Source organism: Synchiropus splendidus, chromosome 6 (assembly GCF_027744825.2).
Source record: "Synchiropus splendidus isolate RoL2022-P1 chromosome 6, RoL_Sspl_1.0, whole genome shotgun sequence".
NCBI lineage: Eukaryota > Metazoa > Chordata > Actinopteri > Syngnathiformes > Callionymidae > Synchiropus > Synchiropus splendidus.
The window spans coordinates 10582309-10606347 of NC_071339.1; the positions used below are offsets into that span (position 1 = coordinate 10582309).

General features: G+C 43.3%; 2 protein-coding genes across 5 annotated transcripts; one reads left to right on the forward strand and one right to left on the reverse strand.

Moving 5' to 3' along the window:
* Positions 1-36: 36 nt before the first annotated feature.
* LOC128760314 (limbin-like) lies at positions 37-15406 on the reverse strand. The gene is made up of 23 exons (XM_053867616.1): positions 14967-15406; positions 14202-14268; positions 13965-14125; positions 13783-13839; positions 13533-13719; positions 13355-13452; positions 13224-13286; positions 13019-13147; positions 12793-12932; positions 10575-10899; positions 10268-10507; positions 10018-10193; positions 9766-9925; positions 8788-8964; positions 8405-8715; positions 8153-8327; positions 7859-7987; positions 5882-6109; positions 5585-5796; positions 5429-5516; positions 4385-4551; positions 2757-2858; positions 37-2571 (listed from the first exon to the last, which is right to left on the reverse strand). Exons 3-23 carry the CDS (start codon positions 14097-14099, stop codon positions 2241-2243), a joined length of 3630 nt encoding a protein of 1209 aa, XP_053723591.1. The 5' UTR covers positions 14100-14125; positions 14202-14268; positions 14967-15406; the 3' UTR covers positions 37-2240.
* On the forward strand, positions 15314-23197 carry LOC128760315 (evC complex member EVC). 4 transcript variants are annotated; one of them, XM_053867619.1, is made up of 20 exons: positions 15314-15673; positions 15738-15851; positions 15951-16037; positions 16916-17139; positions 17206-17290; positions 17370-17468; positions 17589-17708; positions 17780-17938; positions 18014-18230; positions 18787-18929; positions 19136-19234; positions 19312-19524; positions 19710-19819; positions 20012-20213; positions 20307-20531; positions 20597-20723; positions 21615-21717; positions 21795-21906; positions 21976-22066; positions 22136-23197. In XM_053867619.1, the coding sequence occupies exons 1-20, from the start codon at positions 15494-15496 to the stop codon at positions 22279-22281; spliced, it is 2856 nt and encodes a 951-aa protein (XP_053723594.1). In that variant the 5' UTR covers positions 15314-15493; the 3' UTR covers positions 22282-23197. The 4 variants fall into 4 exon arrangements, with proteins under 4 accessions (XP_053723594.1, XP_053723593.1, XP_053723592.1 ...); XM_053867618.1 differs by having other exon boundaries at positions 19315-19524; positions 21780-21906; positions 22136-23196; XM_053867617.1 differs by having other exon boundaries at positions 21780-21906; positions 22136-23195.
* The last annotated feature ends 842 nt before the right edge of the window (positions 23198-24039 follow it).

Consider the following 24039-nt stretch of genomic DNA (forward strand, 5'->3'; position numbering starts at 1 on the left):
ATATATATAGAGAGAGAGAGAGAGAGAGAGAGAGAAAGTGACATGAATACATGAAAAAATAAATCAGTTTTGAACATAAATAAATTAAGCTGTCTGCAACACTGGTTTAGCCTCATCCTAAACCACGTGTTTGACTCTGAATTGGATGCCTTCATGATAATCGATCAGTGTGTGCATGTTTCAAAAGAGTCGAACAGCAGTCACAGTTGCTTCAAAAGTCCCATCAAGAATCTCTAGCACACTTTCAACATGTGACAGATAATCACCGGTTGTACAATCATGAAAATCTGTATTTCATATATGGAATACTGGGCGTGCCATAACTGGGAAACTAAAACACTCAATGTAGAAATGAATAATGGAAAATAAACATGAAGCTATAACTGCTAATTCATTTAAATGGTAAAAAAAAAAAAAATGAATAAAACTAAATATAACAATGTCACTCATACTGCCCCACACTTGCAGAGGGGACAATGACAAAAATGAGAATAATAATAATAATGATAATAAAATACAATACAAAAAACTCCAAAAAGTATGAAAGCAAAACCATGATTATTATAGTTACATTTAATTATTTTACATTAGAGCTTATTTTATATATAATATTTATATATTTATTATATATATGTATATATATATATTTTTTATTTTTGTTTATTTTCTCAGCACTGTTTCTCCACTTTTTAACGTTATTTTCCCAAACGCAGCATTTGAATTTCCCCGATGTGTAATGTAGGTCTTATCTTGTTGCTTGTCTTTTCATTGATTAAAAACACATCAGCAAAATGTTCTCAAAAAATATTTTATCCCTTAAAGCTGCTGTTGCACGAGTAATGAATGATGTTGACGACTCAGTACAACCGGCTACTTTCACAGAGATATTTGGCCAAATGTGCCTGATATTTATGATACAATCTTGTTTTCCTTGAGTTCAGGGAGCCAACTTGGTCCGATACCAAACCACAAAATCACCATTTGCGCAGAACATGAGCAAGATTGCAGCTTTTCCATTTGGCCCAAACAAGTTCTCTGCAGTTGAAAAAGTAGTTTAAAAACGGTTGTCATCAAACCATGTGTTATAGTCATTAAACCTCTCGCTGGCAGCCTGAACATCAGGCTTGCGTGCAGGAATATCTTCAGGGAGAAATAAAAATGTCATACCTCATGTAAAAAAATCAAAAGACAACACAATATATTATAGAGTGATGACATCGTGGCATCATTAGAAGACCTTCGATTATACTGTGTGGTCTCTGCAGTGCTCCACATCGATGCGAAAAACACACACCACTGTAGCGATTCAACATGTCTGTCTCGCAGTCGTAACACAGGTTAAGCTCTTGAAAAAGACAGACCTTTACATTAACTCCAGCTTCCATACCATAAACACACAATGCCCACTGGTGTTTCACTGATGTTCCACCTGTAAAAGGCTGACCAGGCATCGGCTATTTTGCTGTTCTTTGCCTGACAGCGCTGTCATATAGGTAAGATGCTGGTGCTTTGGTGGTTCATTTTGACTACTCCTTAGGAAGTTTAAAGTCTACTGTCTTTGGACTGGCAACAAGTCCCGAGTGCTAATGGGCCAAACAAACACTCAGAGGTCAACAGTGTGTTTGAGCATCAGTGTATGCGGCAGCTTGATCCATCAGACACGTCAGGTGAACAGCAGTGCCAGGTGGTTGGAGTGAGTACCGGTCTGAGATGGTAAAGGAGGAGCTGAGCCAAAAGGCAAAGCTCTCGATTTAGAAGTAGAAACACAACATGGATGGAAGTCAGGGTTGTGCCACTTTTTAGTCACCTCATGTGACTCTGTGCTTCGCTGACAGAGCCACATGAGGTGCTACATATAACTGACAGCAAAGTTAAACCAGTGATGTAAGCTCACAATCTTCACAGTAGACACTTATATTCCACACCTCAGGAGTGGCCTCCAGATTTGTTCCTACTGAAACAATGTGTTAGAGGAGAGACAGGAACAACAAGGCCTGAAATGTGTTGATTCCTCCAGGTAGGGGGAGTTCCACGGGCGGACCCAGGACACAGTCTTAGACAGTCTCAGACTCTTCACTGTGAGTGCTGCCTCTCCGACCTGAACCCAGACATGCAGTGGAAAATGAAGTTTATCACTACAGAGGAGCCATCATTAATTCATAGGACCACTTTGCCTTCTGGCAAAGCTCGTTCCTAAATTCCACACAAAGTCCAAGTCCACAGCCAGTGTTGTGCAACTCTCACTGAGGAAGTTCTGGAGTCACCAGATTTTTCTTCCAGTTAAGGAAGTTTCTCTTCCTTTTTCTCTTGGCAGATCCCGTCATGTCCTCTGACCTCAGGCTGTCCTGAAACACAAACAGCCTCTCCCCAGCATGGTCCACCACGCTGTCTTGTGCGAAGAGCTTTAAAGCTCCAGTCTGGATCATCTCCGCCGCAGGATCACTCTGCTGCTGATCTGCGTTGGGCTGGGTGACAGAGAGAGGAACTGCCTCCATCAAACCATCAAGCTTGTCTTCGTCTCGCCGAGAACTGGGCAAGAGTTTGTCCATCAGACTTCTCCGTCGCAGTCGTCTGAGTTCAGGAGGACAAAGAGGGTGTTGTTAGTGTGTGAGCTCATGCCTGTGGTCGGACGTCTGATGAAAGGCTGGTTTCACTCTAGCAAAGGATTAAGTCTACTCTTGATGACCACTGAAATTCAAATTAGTCTTGATGTTTATGGACATTAAATAATAACATGGCAGATGTACTGAGCTCACCTCTCCATGGCTGCAGAGCAGCTGGCTGTGTGCAGCATATTTAGTTGCAGAATGTTTTCCCTCAGGGCGACCGCAAGCTGATGACTCCCGGCCACGGGAAACCTGGTTGGAAGGTCACCAACGTTTCGCATTATAATGTATCACGTGTATAGCAGTGTCACGACATACCTCTGGATCAGTGCATGAATCTGTAGCATGAAATGATCATATATCATGGACATAGGTGGTTCTGCTGAATCACAACGCTAAAGAAGTGTAACTCTAGCTCTAAGTGAATCAAAGCTAGAACCAGAGCCGAGCCTTTGTGAGGTCACTAGGGGCGGATCACATTGCAAAAAGCTCTTCAGCTTCAGGATCAGAAGAGAAATGGGGACGAGTTGCATGGCAGCTGGATGGAAGCCTGTCATTCTAACCAAAAGATGAAGAGCGCCATAAGAAATAGGTGAAGCAAGTTTAAGGAATGAGGGACTAGTGGCAACCATCTGCGTTTGGCTGCTTTTCAAGATTATTTTGCCCTTAGAGTTCGCCTGAAATGGGTTTTGAAACCGACTGCAAATGCCCAGGGTTTCTCCAACGTAAACAAAGGGCAAGCCATGACAGCAACCTGTCACAACAGCAGAGAAGCTGTCAAAAACATGGGTGAGGAGGCGTCAATACTTCCCACTGTTGACCCAAACGGATGACATGTTTTGTGCTGCTGACCCTTCTGAAGAACCCTGAACCATGCTTCTTTACAATTATGTATTGGTTGACGCTGTTGTCAGTGAGACTTTAAGATGGAACATCACCAAAAAATGGTAAAGGTGGTAGAGACAAGTCACTAGATAAGTTATGTTGTCATGAAATCACCAGTGCCGACTGGTTTTATTTAGCTCCCTGAGAAAAGGTACGTCTTTATGGAACCCTCAACATCAGTCAAGAGGGTCAAACCTGAGTACAGCAGAAACAGACGTCTGTGTACATATGCAGGCACATATCTGAAACAACAACAAAGCCAGCTTCCATTTAACTCTTCCATTTTGTCATTCACTTTTCACTGAATGGAAGCTTTTGTCTCGGGAGAAAAAAACATGGCTGCAAATGTTTGTGGCAACAGCTCTCCTGGAGACTTCATGCATGAGACATTACTCATAAACAAAGCAATCCAGGCTCAGCAGGGGCCAGACATAATTCACTGATGAGTAAAAGCACTCATCTTTTGATCATAGCTCAAGGAAATTGACCCTTTGAAACACGGTTCACAATTTCTCATTTCATTTCAGATGAAGCTTGGAGGTATAAAGCCGATGACTCACTCCAGGACCTAATACTCAAAATTGCTCGGATTTAAGTAGTTCTTTGTGCTTGGGAGAATATTTGTTTATGGCCTCATAAAGAAAGTCTTTATTTTCTCTTTGAGGGAAAAGATAAGTACATGTACAATAATTAAAGCTGATGCCAATAAGATCATCAACTAACTTGCACAGCATTGTGAAAAAATGTCTGACACAGAATTCCGGGCCAAACATTTCAGCATTTACTTCATTTGTGATCATAAGAGCAGGAAATATTGTAGCTTTTGAGATCAACATGGTAACTATCCACATTAGACAACAAGCCATTTATCGCACACTGAGGGTGGCACATACCCTAAATGTTGTTGATGCGACGTTGGGTGTCCGCTGGGACAAATGGCATCTGCCACGGAGAGCAGCTGGCTTTGAGACACTGCAGGCAGGAGAAGATGCAGCACTCCCAGGACAACGTCATTCGTCTCCTGATTCAGTTGGACTAGTGTGGACGCCAACTTAATATCCTTCAAGAAAGAATGCCATGGATGAAAACGTGGAGGTGTTTTGTCAAGAATTGGTGCCCACAAGTAAGGACAAAAACCAGGTACACAAACACACACATACGCACACACACACTTGCATTCTTGCATGTAACAATTAACAAAAAAAACTTGGTGACTAATACTCCATCTGTGACAAAATGAACTCAAGCTGATGGACCTATTTGTGTCACCACCGATAACAACACAGACAACGTCTCACAGCTGCAAGTAAGAAAGGACAAAAGGATTCTGCAACAAAAGGAGCTGCTGAGTGATGTCAGAGTCTCACACGGAGGTGATATGGGTTCTCCACTATAGACGAGGCCCAATCGCTCCAACAGCGCAGCCCAAAGAAGATGACCGATGCCACCACATTCAGGAGCATCGCCAGAACTCTGATGCCACCCAGCCTATTTAGTATGAAAGCCTGCCTCTTCAACTGTGTCTGTGAGAGGCTCTCATGTTCCTCCTACATGTCTCCCAAGTAAAGACTTCCAGAGGGGAAAAGAGAAACTAAGAGCTGGCGAATCAAAGCAGCCGTCGACAGGTCAAATTGGTATTGCCTTTCATTCTGAATGAGTCAGGGAACAAGTGGGTTGTGGGTCGCTGGCAAATATCAGGTTCAGATACAGGAAAAATATCTACTCTCAGCAGCAAGGACCTTGGTGAGAGAATTGGAGATTAAAGGGCGGAGCTTCATGGGATCTAGATGTTCAAGTCCTCTCAGGGAATTTGTCTGTGTAACAACTGCATTTTATACACCAACAGCTGACTCCTCATAACAGGCTGAAAGTCCAAGTATTATTATTACAATAGCAGAGAAAAACTTGCACCACGTTCACACATGTTTGATTCAGACCTGATCACAATGAGCTTGAAGGGTCTGGAACTTGATTTCTTCCTTGCATTCTTCAGTAGTCTGCTCACAGGCAGTCATTTGTTGTGACCTACAGGAAGAGGAAGTACTGTCATTACACAGTACAGTGGATGGACATTTTAAGTGATCAAACCCCACCTCTCACTCAGAAACGTTAAGACACCATCACATTTGAAAAGTGCATCTTGAAGAATGGACATCATCCTGCTCTCTGGCTGCAGCTGAAACAGTGTTTCTTTCAGACCATCCACCTGCTCTTCTGTTGAGTTTCCATCAGCTTTATCACTAGAGGCATTTGCACCTTGATCCAGTGCCATGCTGTCCTTCTGATGTTTTGTTTCTTCCAAGCCCTGCAAAACACAGTTCAACAAGTCTGTTTTGGAACCCTCAGTTTATCATGTATATTTCATGCTTTGGACCCAAAACAGCACCTACCCAACAGTGACGTTCTATACCCTTAGCCACTTCCGGTGTGTCCAGACTCTTCCTCTCTCTGAGCTGATGGATGAGGAGACGGATGAGAGTAAGCACGGCACTTGAAGTCGCCACAGCTCTGGCTCTGCGTTGGGCCTTTTGATAGACAATCGCAGCCATCTGAATGGCTAAGCTGACTGTCTGGGAGCGCAGGGCCTCTTCTCTCTCTCGTCCCATGTCCAACATGATCTGTGGAAGTCACAACGCAGTTATCCTCTCTCAAAACATTTCCAGTGTCCTCTACTTCTCTTTGGCCAAACCTAATTGGCTAGTTCAATCAATGGATTCATTGTCCAAAGGTAAAACTTCAAGTTGTTTTGATGACATTATTATTCATGAAAAGACCAAGAACCAGGAGAAAATTCATGTGAGTAGATGAGAGGGAGGAGTGGAGGATAGAGGAGGGACAGGTGAGTTCAAGTGTTTGGGATCAGTCAAACTAAGTGTTGCCTGGAGATAGAGTGGGCTTTCATTCTACGGTTCTGCCTCGAGACACAGCTCTTCTGGCTCCGAAGTCCGCGATGTGATCCCGGCTGGAGACCTGCACTTTGTCTCGGGAAACTCTCAGTACACACAAACATGATAATTGCCAGGCAGTAAAGGGCAGATAACCTGAGCAGACAACATCGTTCTGAAACAACTTCTCAAACTCCCAGAACACTGAGGTGCAGAAAAATTGCGCTCAGGAAGGGACTTCGCCTGAGGCGTAGAGATGCGAGGCTGTACAGCAGGGGGAGAAGCAAACTCAGGCCACCCGAGACAGAACAAGCAGTGTGAACAGCCCCTGGGGTTGACAGGTTAAGAGGAGAATGCGGCACGGTGGAGGGGTGAAAACCACTGTCAGACATGATCTGTGACCGAGTGGCAGATAGAGTAAAAGAGAAGCTCAGTAGGGCAGGAGTGAGGCCTGGCATGGTTTTGTTTAGAGACAGTAGCTCTGATACTGAGACAGGAAGCGAGGTTAGAAGAGTGAGAGTGGAAGATGCTCAGGCTTTCAATGGGAGTGACTAGGAAGAACAAGACAAGCAAGGGAGGGACAGCTGGTATAGAACTAGACAGACAGGGACAGTGTTAAGGAGGCCAGAAGGTGAGTGGTTTGGAGAGGAGCGATGCGCACATGCCGAATGAAAAATCTAAGAAAGGGGTGGCAAAAGAGGAGAGGAAGACAACTATGGAGGTTTATGGAAATGATAAAGGACGATCAAAATAGTTTAGATTAGGGGTCTCGAACTCAATTGATCAGGGGCCACCAGTGGCTGAGTCTTGGCGAGGCAGAGCCACAGAAGTGGGGGTGTAAAGGGTTTTGCGGTTTTTGACACACATCACAGGTCATCTTTATCATGTAACTGAAGGCACTTAGAGATGGGATGCTCGGGAGCTTTTCATAGATCCGTCCTGGATCTGGACTCAGAGTCCGAGTCTGTGAAACTCTTAAATGGAGCATCTGTCGCTGAAAGGAACACTATGATTTTGCCACATTCTAAAACCAGTCAACTCCTCTTGGATGAATGAAACTGAACTTAATGCTGTTCACGACAGGATATGGACCGACAGGGAGAGAACATGTCGACTCATAAACAGTCGTTGCGTTCAAACTTCATGAGTTTGACTTCATACTGACTAACCACATTGGAAATACATGCATAATTCTGCAACAGGTGTCCCTTCATGTCAACTACACCATTATTGGTGTGTCATATTTCCATATGAACCTACTCCATTAGTGGGTGAAATTTCATTACTGACCTCTTTAAAACAGCTATAAAGTAGATTAATAAAACAACAATTAGAAATGATGCAAAAACTGTGGGTAGAAAAACACAAAACCGATAATATATGTCCCAAGGTTCTGAAGCTCTGTCAAGAAGTCTGTGCTTTTTGTCAATGTTTATTCAGGATCAAAGTTAGAAGAAGCTCCATCCAAACCAAAAAATGTACCTCATTTAAAACCATGCTCTCCATCTCCTTCTGCTTTTCAAACAGTTGAATTTTCTCCCGTATATTTTCCTGGAATCCAAGCAAGTCGGTAGTGTCTGGTTTATGACCGCTCTCCAACGCTCTGGTCGACTGCAAAAGACATTACATCCATAAACGTGGCTCACTAATGCCAGATGTGATTAGGAAATAAAGCTCTAGGTCGATCATGTCGTCAGTAGATCACACTGTGTTAGTGAAGAGCTGGTCACACTGACACCAGAATCTAACGTCAAACAATGACAGGTGATCGCTCACCATCTTTTGCTCAAAGTCCTTCCTCCATGAAGTCAATGCAGTGAGAAGTTTAGTTTTGGTGACAGCGTGTGGCAAAACAAGGCAGTGATCCATGACTGAAAAACATTTCTGGAACTCTTGTCTCATCCTCAGCTTGTCTTCTTCAGACAGAGTCAGCTGCGATGCACACAAACACCTAAGAAACACAACAACACAGTCACCTAAGCAGCTGAATACAGTGGAATGAACTCGATAGCTATAAGCATCACTGACCTGAAAAACTTTCGGAACAGAGCTCTGATGTCCTTCTGCTCCTGCAGCTCTCTATTCAGGGCTTCCAGCAGAGTTTGTCTGGTTCGACTGAGAGTCTCAAAAGCAGCTTCACCTTCACGCTTGATCTTCTCCTGACACTGCAGAAGGGTATTATGGCCTGACCCCTGGCTTGCTCCAGAAGGCGCCTCTTGGTCCTCCTGATGGAGTAAACCCTGCTCCCCTTGAGGAAGGACTCGTAGCAAAGCCTCCCGAGTGGACGTCTGAACCGCTTTGACCTCTGCTACTGAACTCTGGATCACACGCATGGTCGCCTGGAAAACAAAAGCCGACTTCTTTGTCAGGAAAAAAACAACAAACACTGTCAGAGTTGATGTCTCCTCCACCTTTCGGATGTCGGCAGCGGCCTCCTCGTCCAGACTGTTAATGAGGTCCGCTAGCTCTGAGCTGTTAGCTCTGAGTAAATCCTGCCAGCTTTCCAAAAGTCTGTCCACTTTTCTTGGGCCTTTTTCATCCTTCAAAAGGCAGGAGAGATCCTTTTGTCTCTGCTTGTGGACCCTCAGCTGGAGAAGCAAAAGAGTGTTAAACCAAGCCATTTGATGAATGGAGAATATAATATAATATAATGGAGTTAGTATTTTAAATTACAGTGAAATAAAGCCGTAAAAAAATATGTAAATAAAATATGTGCGAAGTGGAGATGCGACCTCCACTTAGATGCTGCTTCCTGCCAAACAGTTTAAATCAGGCTCAGGTGCAGACTACCAGTATCTGTTCAACTTTTAACGGCATGAATTAGATTAGATCATAGTATGAAGAATTTCCTAAAATAGCTAAAACAATATGAAAGATATAGCCAGGTATAAAGTTGTGGTATTTCCCTCACAATGAGGCACATGATAGCTACTGACATAATACAAAAATAACTAACACAATGACAAGAAAATAGCATATAATAGCATTAACTATATTGCTTAATTTTGTTTTCGCTATTTTTGTTTTATTTGAAACTATAATTAATGGCTTTTTGAAAGAAATTATGACATGACATTCGATGGTCTTCACGGTCACTGACTGGTGATTGAATCCTAAACACTGGATCACTAGTGGGAAGAGATCCAAAGAGCACTGTGCGCACCAATGCAGCAGTGAAGAAGCTGTAGCCTGGTGTTTAGGATCTGAAACATTGTGTACAGTCATGGAGAGTGCAATGGGGAGAGCCTGTATTGTGTGCAAGACTATGGTGGTCATTTTTGGGATGTAGTTTACTATTATTTTATTAGTTACTTCTATCATTATTGTTCATTTTATTCATTTATTTATTATTGTATTATTTTTTTTCAATAAGATAGACCCCAACTGACCAAGTCTGAGATCAGGTCTCTCCTCTTCTTGATCAATTCACAACGCATGGGTCTCCTCTCCTGCGCCAGAGCTTCCTCCAACCTCTGTCTCACCACTAACAGCTCTTTCTGAGACCTGTCCTGCAGATGGTCCATCACTTCAGACGACAAAGAGCTCCCCCTAGTGGTGGAAAAACAAACATTCGCTCGGTAAAGTAACAGAATGGAAGTGGACCTGCAAATGAAAGTGTAAATATCGTCACATGACATTACATCCTGATGTGAGAGAACCAGCTTTCCAAGTGGCTTGAGGTGCTGGAGAAGGTATCACAAATCAGACTGTTCAGACTTTGAAGGCTGTGAATCAAAAACTTTCTTTGTGCGTGGCGCTCTGCAATCACACAGCGCAAGTTGGCAAGGACAACGTCTAGAACCTCCTCCAATTGGTCCTAAAAAAGGCACAGCATATTAGCAGGGATGAAAGAGTTAGGGAAAAACTGACCAAAATAATCTGGTGTCTTACCTGGCATTCAAAGTATCTGAGCTGGACACTCATAGCTGTGCCTTTCTCCACGTCCCCCTTCTTAACGGCTTCCTCCAACTCCTCAGAAAAGATCTTGTGAAGCTCCATGCGACGCCATTCAATGGTCTGCCGCTGGACTTTTGCAGACGCTTCTTCGTGTCGAACCAACAGGAGTCTCTGCAGGTGATTCTGGCTAAGTTTGTGGAGCTTCTCCAGCAGGCTCCGGCACTGGAGAGCATCCTGGAGTAGCAATGGGAACCGATGTGTTTACACAGCTTTTACTCGGGTAAGGAAGTGAAATCCCTACCTGCTGATCTGCATGCTGACACAGCAACTCTGCTCTGGTCTTCTCAGCATCCTGCCTATGATGCTCCAGCTCCATCTCTTCACGGGTTTCCTGGTTGCATTGACTTGCCAGGGCGGCCATCTGACTTGCTCTCTCCTCCTTCAGGCGGCCCTCCATGCCTAACCGCTGTTCATGGAGCACGCCAAGCAGCCTCTGCCTCACCTGGAGGTTGGTCTTGTCTTCAGCCGTCACACCATCCAGAATGACTGCTATCACATCTTTGTAGATTTGGATACGGGTGGCCTCCAGGCAGTTAGTGGTTTGGAGCAGGGAAGACATTTCAAGACTGGGAGATAAAATGAGGAGAAGGCACAGTTCCATTATTGAATAAGTAGTGACAAAGAGGGTCAAACACAGGCGCCATCTTGTGGCGTCACTGGAGGTGCAAAACAGCGCGGGGCAGCGGTGTAAGTAGTGGCAATACCAGTCGATAATGAGGGATTTGTCAACAGTTTTTGAGGAAGAAGAGCAGCTTCAGCTAAACCAAGGACTTGTTTTGATTCCAACCACATCAGTGTTGAATCAACAACTCCAACTATTGTGAGAGGATAAAGTGTTTGAACGGATCAGAGACGAACAGCAACACTGAACGCTCATGTAAATGGAATGGAAAACTATCTTCAGAAGGGTCAGCAGTAGAAAACATGTCATGTGTTTGGGTCAACAGCAGGAGTGACTGGGCCTTTTACCAGCGAGTAGTGACACCTTTCTGGGCAAAATAAGAGCAGCCAATCGCAGGTAGGTGCCACTCGTCCCTCATTCTCTAAAATTGCTTCACCTATTTCTTATTACGTTCTTAATCTTTTGGTCAGAAGAACAGGCTTTCACGCTCACCGGCAGCATTAAAACAACTAGCTGTCATCAAACGCTTCGCCATTTCTCCTGTGATGCTGAAGCTGAAGAGCTTCCTTGATCCTCAACCTTAACCCCTAACCTCATTCCTCAAAACCAAGAGTTAAGGAAGAGTTTATTCCTTAACTGCAGACACGTCCTCGGACTGTGGGGAGAACATTGCGGAAAGGCAGCGTTCAGTAAATCACATTTTGCACTAAGGCGTCATGGTGACTGTGACTGAGCTTGTTGCGCTTCATACCTGACAACAGAAACAACAAAGAAATGACCAGATAAAGAGGAAACATGCGAGACATGGGTTGGGATGTTAAAATCATTTCGACTTGTATTGAACCGCAACTGTTCGCTCACAAGCTGACCAGGCAGTGAGCCGGGGAGTCAGCGCTGTTGCCGTTTCACTTCCACGACAGAGTTTTGTACTTGAAAAACACATTCTATTATATCCTGCTGTCGATTTGAAGCACAAGTATCGTTGTCAGACTGCTCTGCATGGTGTTTCACGGAGTGATAGCGTCACACGCTACTATTCTGCTTCGGTGAATCTTTGCCACCAAAGCACAATGTTGCTTTTGTTTTTTTGCACTGTACGGCTGAAAATATTTGGCCAACTGGCAATTCCAGAAATTCCTCGATCCTAAATGGTGGTGAATATCAAAATTGAGGAAGATACTTTCCACAACTTCCGTAGAACTGGGACAGACCTTGCACTTTGTGGGAGCAGGCATTTTTGAGGTTGACGACTGAGGTTAAGGAAGGAGTTGAAATTCACCATTGGATTTGAGAAGTGAATGGTGAATGATATAAAAGGGAAGAGGTTTGGCACATTGCTGTATGAGCAGATGTGGCAGATATCGATAACTGATGAGGCAAGTGAGACATGGTGAAGTCCTTAGTGATAGACGTCAGAAAATAAATTGAAGCCCTGCTCATCTTCCTTCCTTCCTTAGTGATCCAATGTTATCCGCTCTGGATAAAAATGTCACCCAATTCTCACCTAACATGAATCAAAACTTACATTCGTAAATAACTGCATTGAAGTTGAACACGTTTTTTTTAACTGCCCTGTTTACTAGCCACTGCCAAAGCAGCAGCTCGTCCCAGAAACATCTGTATCAAACAGCTCTATCTTGTCTGTTTGTCACCCAACAACCCTCCTTGTCTGCCAACCCGTCTGTGTCCAACACTAAAATAGAAATGAAATGATCAATAATTAAGGAAAGGCGTATCTTAGACTACTTGATGACCTGGATAAGCAAAGCACCAGCAAAACGGAATGGAATGTTTAAAAAACTCCAGCTACAAATGTCCCACTAACTGATCCACTCACGTGTCCAACGCGCGATACATGTTCTGCGGATCCTCCAGCAACATGATGTCCACCATCTTGTCCTCAAACATGGCTTCTTCCTTGATGGTCTCGCTAACTCTGCAGTCAGCATACTCTGGATCAGAATCTCTCCGGCATTCCTGGACCAATAAGACCAATCGAAGGGAAAAAAATGAAATCATCACATCATCAACACATGGTGAATCTCTTGAACTGGATATGGTACCCTTGGCTGTGTCCTTCTTGTTCCGGAGCAAATGAAGTTCCGGGCCAGGAAGAACAGCAAGAGCATGATCACTGTTAGGAAAAGCCCACACAAAAACCCTGCAAAATGAACACCATGGCTGGGCTCCACCTACAGCAATGAAAGGAAAGCTTCATGAACACACAGTGGTGCAGTGGTGACTGAGCATAGATGAAAATGCACTGACCCGATTGGTTGAATTTGCGTTCAAGGATAGATAGGCTGTTAACCCAAACATGCTGACATCATTCTAAGAGAACAGAGAACTTTAAAATACCTGGTGTTTGCAGAGACGGAAGCAGAAGAGAGGAGCAATACCTGAGAACGGTTGGAGAAGGTGAGAAAAGCAGGAAGTTTAACTTCACCCCAGAAGCTTTTCACTTGAGCCGTGTAGTTGAGAAGAACGAGAGACCCACCTGAGATTTTCAAAACAAATTGTACAACAGTTGACAAAGCACTGAAATGTGTTACCATCTTTAACCCTGTCACATCTCACCAGACAGAACGTCGATCCGAAACATCTGGTATCCCTTTTCCACCACCCTTCCATCGGTTCTCACCGGGACCAATCCAGATATGGAGTCTCTGACTGCCACCTGGGAGAGGTTGGTGCCTCCGAAGGGACCCGTGTTGTGAATGAGCAGGAAGAAGGTCAGCAGAGGAGGGTTCCAGCTGTAGTCCACCTGGATCACAAGAAAAATTCTCATGGAATCACGGTCACACACAACTTACAGTAATTCAAGTACCTTTGCACACTTGTAAAATTTCACTCCAAACTCAGTTGGTGGCGCCACACTCTGAAACTGCAAGAGATTCCACACAGCATTAGTGAACAGTAATGTCATGCTTGAAGATCATCACACCTTATGTGTGTTCGAGAACCACGTGTGATGCTGATGTGCAAGCAAGCAAGGAAAACCATACCCACCTGTGGAAGTGAGTGTCCAGGGTTGTTCCGGGTGAGTGTGGTCCGCCGCTCGCGAACGTAGAACATGCCTGCTGAATGACTGAGTGTTGGACCAGGAAGAGCTGAAGAAGAGAGTGGACCTCCAGATGGGAGCATGGTGAGCTTCGGTGTGCTCACACATTCTGTTCGATAATAAGACAAGTCAACGCAGTGTTTGTTTACAACCAGCGACGATCCATACAAATACTGTATACTCACAGAATGATTGGAGCAATAAATATGGTCATTTTGCAACATCTCTATGTCCATCGTCACTGAGAAACAACTTAAAATGAAAGGTTTTAAAAGAAAATATAAGCTCAATATTTCTTCAATGGCATCTTGTCGGTCTTATGTACAAACAAAAAGGTTCAACATTATCATTGGGTAAATAATAAACGGCATTCAATTCAAAACGACAGATAAACAATTGAACTACACCAGAAAAAGCAAACATAAGGTGGATACTACATTATTTTCCGGTACATTATTGGAAATAATAGCAGCATACGTGAGAAAATGTAATTTTCCTACCTAGTTCACATTCAAACATAATGAGGAGCCGAAGACAAACGTAAACATAATTTGTTTCAACAGGACAGTAATGACTGGACTGGACTGACTAACTGGGCTGTGTGCAAATGTCTAAATACGATGTCAATACGCAACAATAAACCAAATAAACACACGTTTAGCAACTAAATGTAGACGGAGCCTTGAACGCATCACAACACGTCCCGTTACCGCCGTACCGATGTGGACGCAAAGACGCGTTTGTCTGTAACCGCTCGATCAATATATCGTTGAAAAACTATACTAGGTTGATATCAACCAGACGTCGTAACCTTATTAACCATTGAATCTTCTGGACTCTACGTTTCTGGTCAGTATCACAGCTATTGTGATACTGAAATGCACCCATTTCCAACCGCGTTAGATGAAGATTTTCGACGCAGTCTAAGTTAATGACGAATATCCACTTACTTCAACACTTCTCCCCAAGAAAACGGCGTATAACTGACGTCATTGACAAACAAAACACTCTCAAAACTTCGTACGAGCACTAAACCATTCTTTGTAAAGTACAGCAAATGTATCCCATTATTTCCGGTTGTAGCCTTCAAAACAAACAACCATTTGTCGGGTCATTTAGTATGAAAATAATGCAAAAATATAACACTTGTCTATGTCCTTTTCTTATTTGGAACGTATAACAAATTGAACTTAAATGTAGGTACGCATGACTTGAGCGCACGACCTTTTTGCGTTATAATGAACAGTGCTTTTATATTGAAATGTTTTACTTCTTTCCGCCCGTGAGAATAATGTTTTTTCCACTTGACGTGAAAAAAGTTTGAACGTTTTGGTTCGGACGCGTCTGAAAGCTTATAGCTACTTTTGCAAATCTAACGTGAACATGTGAAGGTTTCGTTGTAGTTTTTCTTGTTCCAACACTACAATGGCAGTAGTTGGACGGCGACTCGCGGTGATGTAGCTCTTTAGATGCTAAAATGTCCGATCCAGACGTGCTCCCAGGATGTGGGAACGATGTTGCGCTACATTTCCAGGAGTCTTCACAGATTTATCCCGCACTATTGACCGTGGCCACGGCGTGTGGAGCCCTCTCCGGAGTATTGGTGGCTTTTCTGCTGTATGGCTTCTGCCTGAAGCCGCTGATTCTGACGAAACAAGTAGGTCACTCACTTGTGTTTCAGATCGACCCTGGCTAAAGTCTGGATTGATCAATCGGAACAGGGAAACGATGCTCGCAGGCTGCTGGAACCGGATGATGGAGAAGTGGAGAACAACCACAGCGACAGTGCCAGCGATGGCAAGACGGACACTGCGAGTGCCGCTAACAACGATGAGGTACCGGACTGTTTAAGCAACTTACTCGCGCTGTGAGTGGACTCGTGCGTCCTAGTGTTATTATCAGCATTATGACCATATGAATATCTCGTTATCCAGGAGAGGCTGAATCACATGAACATGAGTGATGTGGCAGCTTTTGCATCGAGAGCGAAGGTGGTTTATCCCATCAACCAGAAATACAGGGTAAGCCCGTTGTAAATGCATTGGAAACTTGTCAGATATTGTGCAGTAAAACTGTGTACAAAAGATTGGGAAAACCAGACGTCTCTTATCTCACCTGATCTCTTTTTTGCTACCCGGTTTCTTTGCCTCAGATGAGGTCATTTTCAAACTCAGAAACTCATATTAATCTTGTGATCCAGTGTTGCTCGAGAAATGGTTTAATTTTTTTCCCAAATACATACATTTATCTGATATTTCCATCGTATTTGCCTTGTTTTTTTTAAATTACAGTACAGTATTTAACTCTAGGGTGTAAACAAAAAACAAGATGGCGCCAAGGAAGGTCGCCCAGATATAATGGTGCACTGTTTGTTTTGTTTTTGTAGGTTAACCTGTACAATAAATACTGCCATTGTATTTTTACATTTTTACCTTGATGTGATTTGTGTTTAATGCGCAATGATTTGAAATGATCGTCCAAAGAGCCACAGTTTTTCGTTGCATCTGTCTTGTTGCGGCTGAACTTGAGTTGAGTGACAGTTGAGCTACATGTCAAGAGTGTCTTGGTCCTCTAGTGTTCTGCTGTCACTTTCATTAATAAAACATAATGCAGGTGTGAGGCACTAGTAGATGTTAAATAATTCCAATCCAAAAACCTTTTAGAATCCTCAATCAGATCCGTCGGTACAGATCCGTCAATGAGCCAAAGCAGAAGTTTCAAGTGTGACATCAAGTTTCATGAAAATAATTCGATTATCTGGTTGCTTCTTGGACTTCTGCATGTTTTTCTCTTAGCAATAGGGCTTAAACATGGCTTATTTTGACAGTCAATTTGCCAGCATAGGCGTGCACGGTTGCTAAATTGCTAAAATACTTGCTTGTTCCTGTGTGTGATTCAGCCTTTAGCTGACGGAGCGTCCAACCCTTCACTGCACGAGCAGTCCAAGCTGGCAGACATAGCCAATGAGGACTCCTACTCTTCTTCTGACAATGAATCTCTGAGCCAAGAGCAGGACAACGACGGTAGCAGTCAGTTTCTCTCCTCCTCACTGGTCCCCAAGAGCCTGCAGAACCAAACGTTCCACCAGGTCTCCCACTATCCTCATATTGTAACACAAACAGGGTGAGTGTCTTGAAGCGTTTTAAATCTGCGACTGCAGAATGTTCACGGTCTTCTGTCGCTTGGCAGTTTCGAAGGAAGGATCGGTCTCCATGGTTTGGCCCTGCAGGATGTGCAAGCGCTTTGTTGTCAACTCCAAGATGAAACCTTTCAGGTATTTTTTCACTTCACTTTTCTTCTTTTCCTAAATCTCTTCAAATAAATATCCTAACAAAGGGTGTTTTCTGCCTCAGATCTTCCTTCAAAGCATAAAAATGCTACTCACCAGCCATTTTCCCAAAGACAAAACAGATGCTGAATTTTCCAAGGAGTTTCTTCAAATGCAACAGAAGGTATCTGATGCGTCCTGTGAATATGAACAAGAATGTAATTTTGCTTATTGGATGATTGTTGCCATTTTCCGATCAACCTGCAACAAGAAATCTTCATGTTCCACTTATTTAATGTTGCAGAAGGTGGATGAGTTCAGGAAACAAATGGCAACACATCGGCGTGAAAGTGACGACGCCATCTGCTCGTTGGAGGAAGTGGAAAGAGCCCAAAAATATTTTCTTGAATCTGGCCTTGAAGTGGTAAAGTTGGAAGAGAAGTTGTAATGTGTGAAGTGTTCTTGGGTGTCCACTGCAGTGTGTCTTGTGTGCAGTCCAAAAGCTTCAGTAAACACCTAGAGGAACTGAGCCAACGTCTTTTGAAGAGGGCCAACATGAGTGCAGGTGAAGCAGAGCAGGCCACAATCTCCATCACCAAGACTCTTCTGTCCGCGGGAAACCATCTTTTAAAGATGCTAGAATCAGACTTAACGGTACAGTGTAGGGATTTTGAGTAACCTTGCATCCGTTCCTTTGATTTTAGACCCCATTTTATCCCCTTTTTTCAGAGGATTCGTGAGCGAGTGCTGTGGTGGGAGGAGCTGACATTGCTGCTTCAGTCCCAGCCTGCTTTACTCATCCAAGAAGTGACTCTGAGGCGGAGTCTTCTGGCAACAACGCAGGAGAAACTCAGTAGTGATGATGGTTTAAGCTCTCCACTGATGGAAAAGATTCTTCAGGATGTCCAGAGTGCACTGTTAGCTGGATTACAGCAGTGCCTTGAAGGTGAGGCGACCGACACTGCTGCATACACAAATGATAAACAAGGAAAATGTCTGCTGGCAGTAGCACAAACATCCGTTAACAGTAAATAAAGATCACCAATGAACTGAAACACATTTGCTGTGTCAGATACTTTTCTGGAAATAAAATGTGTATTTTTGGTGAGAGTAATTGCTTTTCTGGAAGATAAAGGATGCTGTTAGAAATGAAAAATGTGGACTTATTTTAACTAGGACTGTGAAAAAAAATGTGCTGTCTAATTAATTTCCACCATGAATCACATTTTAATATGCCTTCAAGTGAGGCACTTTTGCCTGTTTCTGTCCTGGACTTTTTTGTATAATCTTGATAGAATTCTGAGCAGTCTTTTTAAGTCTCCTTCATCATGGATGTTTTCGTTATGACGTTGCTTTGTATAGTGTTGTCCACCTGGAATTGATGCACTGAAAAAATGTTAAACACTATCTTTTCGTATTTGAATTCATCTATTAAAGTCCCAGCCCTGCTTTTACCAAAAAGTGTTTGATTTGCTGCAGTGATGACTAATGCTTCCATTTAGATTACACCAAGAAAACAAACCAAATGGTCACAGAAAAGTGCAGGAAACTGGATGCCAAGAAGAAAAAGCTGCAGAGAAGCCTGGAGAAAGAGAAGAGTCATATGCTGGAGTCCGGACATGACGACCTGCTGCAGCTAACACAGGTCAGTGTTGTTCAAGAACAAATGTCCCCACTGAAAAACAGGGAGAAGATTCTGCTTCAGTCCCTTCTGCAGTTGCTCATCTAACCTGACAGGAGCAATTTGTTGTTACCAAGGCTGCCCACCTCTTCGGCCTTTCTGTCTGTGAAAGTGGTGCAGACCCAGGTTGGTGAAGCCTAAATGGCTCCTGTAACTCCTCCTTCCTGCAGGTTTACCTGGAGCTGCTGGTGAAACACAGACAACAGCTCTCTGATTTGGACTCGCAGCAGGATCACAGGATGGCTGAGACCCTGTGTAACCTCTGGACGGTAGGACTGTCCTTTCACTTGTTTTTCATGCTACACATTATACGGTTGTTCTGACGTAACTTAAATGTTTCATTCAGAAGCTGCGTAGAACATGGTCGAAAAGATTTGAGAACCAAGCCAAAGATGTCTTCTGCTCCTCCGTGTGCTCACACTCAAGATTCACAGAGTCGTACTGTCAGAGGCTGTGGTCCGACCTGGAGCTGGAGTTTGCAGCACAGCTTCCGAGAGTAGAGGACGCAGTCAAACTGCAGCTGGAGGAACAGCGAGTTCAGCTGGATAAAGATCAACAGGTGCGCATGTGGCAGTAGCTCCAGTTCCTTCTACAGTAGAAGGGAAACAACATTCTCTTCTAATGCTTCCTTTTGCCTGTGGTCTCCTTTCTTTTATTTTTTCCTGATTCATTTTGTGTTTAAACCTGAGGTTTGATTGAAATGAGTGATATGAAGCCATTGGAATGGCATTCTCCACATTGTAGGTTTGGAGGGAGGAGATGGCTCTGGTGCAGGTTTGCCTGAAGCATCTGAGTGAACAGCAGATGAAGATCCTGAGGTCCATGGTGGTTAGACAGAACTACACCATCAACAGGTGAGGTGTCTGGGGCTATAGTGACCTCCATCACATGGAGAGAGGAGCCTGACTGAGGCTAAAGTTTCTCGAAAAGATAAAACTGAAATTCTTGTGTTGGTCACTACTCTGAGTCACAGCACTATGAAGTATATTTATGGGTCCGATACTGACACAATTTCTCAAGCAACTGAATGAACTCTGATTTTTCAGGGAAGTTGGGGTGCTGGTTGAGATGAAGCACGAGCATTTGTTGGTGGCCGTTCAGCGGCACTTCCTGGCCAGACACTTCAGCCTCCACATGCTGAAGGAAATGCGACTGTCTCAGCTTAAGGCGCTGTCTCAGTCTGACTTCAGAGTATTGCTCAGAGAAGGTTCCAGCATGAGCCGGAGTTGTTTTGACTCAACTTTCAAGGTTACACCCTGAACTCGGATATATATTTTCATCAATAAAATTCCACAGAGGCGTTTTGATTTGGATTTATTTCTGCTGTGTCGTCATTTCTAGAGCAGCAAGGTCAGCCTGGCAGACACGCATCTCATCCTTGAGAGTCACTTGGTGGACCAGAACTTCCACCAGGAGTACATGTCTGAGCTGGAAACAGCTACAGAACATCTTCAAAGTCATGCTCAGCTGGTGCTTGGCAACGCCCTCAGTCGTGCCATTGAACGTTTGATGCAGAACCCTGCCATGGAGTCGAACACCAGTCACAAACAGGACACTGATTTTAAGGTACAATTTGAGCTTGATCATTCACCAACACAACATGGTTGTGATCATGGAATGCTCCCCTGTAGACACGTCTGACCGAGGCTGCTGCAGAGAGTGTGTATGTGACCAAAGATTCTCTCACGACGGTCGTACGAGGCTACTACTCCCGGCTGCAGGACATTCTTGAAACACATGAGTCAACCATTAACCATGGTGAGACAAAGTTCTTCACTAGATTAGTTTCCTGGTAGTGAAAACTCACATTTATTAAGGCTCTTGTCGGAATATAGTTTTGTAGTGCACCAGTGTACTTAGATTGTATTTGTTGTTTCTTTGAGTTGAACTTATTGTCAGTACTTGAGTGAAATAACACCCCATTTCCATCAATCCTCTTTTTTATAGTGACTGTTGTAAATATAGTGAAGCAATCCTAAAGCCAAAACAGGCATCAATACCAGTGGTTGTGTTTTAATCACTACAGTCGTGCAGATAAATGGCCCATCAGATGCTCTGCACCCCATGTATTTCCCGAGTTATTAACATATTCATATCAGTTGACAACAGCAAGCTATGGAGCTCAATAACACTGCGCAGACATGCACACACGCAGCTGGAAACAACCGCCGACAACCACTGAAACCTCCGCCAACATGTGCCCTTTCACAGGCACGTGCACAGACATTTTGGGGTGGCAGGTGCTCGAGTCAGAAGAAAAGTTGTTGCTGGCAAGGTTCATGTACAACTTTAATGGTCTGGTATCCATGTGCAGACTTTAGTGATCAATTGCATGCAAGTTCTTGGTGACCTACTGCTTATAGTAGTTTGTTTCAACCTTCATTCATAGAGAAAATCCCAAAGAACATCACCAAAGGAACCTCAGCTAATGCGCAATTGTGCTTAAGTCCTGAAGAAAATCCTTTTTAGCTTGTGAAAAATCGTAGTTACTGACACGTGGCATTTTGGCTATTTGGAGAAACACCGGTTACCGGTTCATATCACATGCAAGACTACAATAAACCTATTTATGAGTTTGAAATGGAAGTGTCAAACTTGACTGTGTGCAGCTGATTAACAACAAGTGTATATTCTGGAAACTTGAAACAGATTTGAAACTAGGAATGGAGAGCAGCAGCCAGTCAAGCAAGATCTTGCTGAGAGAACTGGCCAACTGGGGAAGGAAACCCGGCTCAGCTGAATTCCAACACAGGTAAAGCAAACCGATCGACCCTGCAGTGGATGTATTGCAGCTTAAAAACAACACTGTCTCAGGGTTGAAACCCTCAGGAGGAAGATGTTGGAACACTTTGATCGTGAAGAAGAAGAGATTTTTGTTGAATTGGGTCGGAGAAAGATCGCTGTTGAACAAAAAATGGAGCAACTTAACAATCAGCTTCTGGTTAGTTTCAACTGTGATATTGTGATATAAACCAGGCAGGGTCCACAAGTATCGTCTTCTGATGTGTAGGGAGAGGAAGAGGACTTTCTGAGGGAGTTGGCCAGCCTGGCTCGGGTCTCCGTCCAACATGAGGAGCTGAGTGCTGATGAGGAGATCACTGGTAAGAAAAGATTACAGTTATAACAGTTAACCTTATGCACTCTGGTCCCATGGGTTCTGTCTTCAACAGGAGCAGTCAACCCGTCCATATTAGAGCTTCTAGCTCTGAACCCAGCACTGGATCCAGCACTGAATCCGTCACTCACCCCGACTGTTGTCGTTCCTGTTAAGAAGCCAAGAAAAAAGAAAAAGGAGCGGGAGTCTGAAATCCGATGACAGAGCCTAATATTCTGCATTCTTACATTCGTCTCACCAACATTTCCTCATAAAAAAAGCTCACTTGCTTAGTCTGTGAAGTTAATTCTCTTTTATGTGAGTTAGATTTGCATCCATATTGCAAAAAGCTTCTAAAACGGTTCCTGCACTAGGTGCTTGTTTTGATAAATGTGCAAGGTCAGTGCTTGAAAAAACAGTTTCTCATCGCTGTGTGTGCTGTTATCCTTATGGTTTATGTAGTTTATTTCATTTTTTATTATTATCGTTGTTATTATTATTCTTACAAAACCCTGACTTTCTGTAGGGTAGTTGCTTTTTTTCTTGTTATGCAGGGATTTAAACCAACTGTTGAAAGTTCCCATGTAATATCTGGATCTTTAAAATTGATGTTACGTCCCAGTTGAATATTGTAAATATGTTCAGGAGAAGTTCCTCATTTCTCTGTGCCCCATTGTTTTATCTCTTCAGAAGACATGGTAATCTCTTGCCACGTTTCCTCTCCTGTGATTTTTGAATATAAGGTGGAGGCTACTTGAGTCCAGTTGTAGATGTGAGTGGAATAGATGTTAGTTACCATTGAGGGAAACAGCTGTTTGAAGCTGTGCTGTCACTGCACGTCTGTCGTCTGATCTACATGGAGATCCTTTCTCTGCACCTGGGGTGAATATTCATTCTGAGGGAAATCACACCTCACAGAGTGATTCCAAAGTGCAGAAAGAAAATCCCTTAACCATCACAAATGTGGGTCAATTGGAAGCTAAAATATGATTTAACATTCAAATCACAGCTTGATACAGATAAATGGCGGGATTAGAATTGAAGCTATCAGTTGGAACTTAAAATAAATTTGAATTGAATCGATCCAAATACAAAAAAAATCCTGATCCTTATGGAATTTTTATTTGGGGGAGGAGGGTTGGGTGGGACTATTCAAGGATACAAAATGGGAAGGGTCCTTTCAGACAGCAGTGTGTTACTCAAAACTGCTTTGTTGCTTTTTTTTTACATGAAATGAGACCTTTAATTTGTCATTATACAACACAATTTAAGGTAACATGCTGGCATCCAGTTTAGAGCAACCTCTCTGCGTGGAGTTTGTATGTTCTTCCCGGGTTCCCTCACAGTCTTATAACACAGTACACAGGTTGGCTGAGTGCTAAACTGTCTGAAAGTATGAGTGGGCCCAGTGAAAAATAACCGTGGTTACGATGGCTTACACAATTTGTTGCCCTCTTGTAAGACGAGACTTCATCCAGTTTAGGCGTCATTCGTCCCGAGTCTGTGTTCAACAACATGTGTCCACACACCACTCGCACACACTTCAACACACCTCGAAGTATCCAAGTCGACAAAACGGAAATGTATACATTTGGAATTATCAATAATTCTTTCAAAAAATAATTAAACACATTATGAATTCAACACAAAAGAAAACCTTTAAAAACGTGTGTGAGCATGTTTTTGCTATACTTGTGAGTGCCAAGTCTTGACAAGCCAGAACATTTTGGCCTGTTCTCACAAGGTTCAGATGGTTAAAACGTCAGTAAAAGTACTTTATTATAATTGGGTTAAGGTTAGCCATTTGTTTTGGATGGTTACATGAGGATGAGTGGGGGAAAGCATTATGTCAATGAGAGGTCCTGACAAACAACAAACAAATGTGTGTTTGACACCTATGACTGTTACTCACAAGTATGGAAGAATAACAAAAAAGGCATGAAATTATGCCGCATTGAAGGTGTCATTTTTGTCATCTGT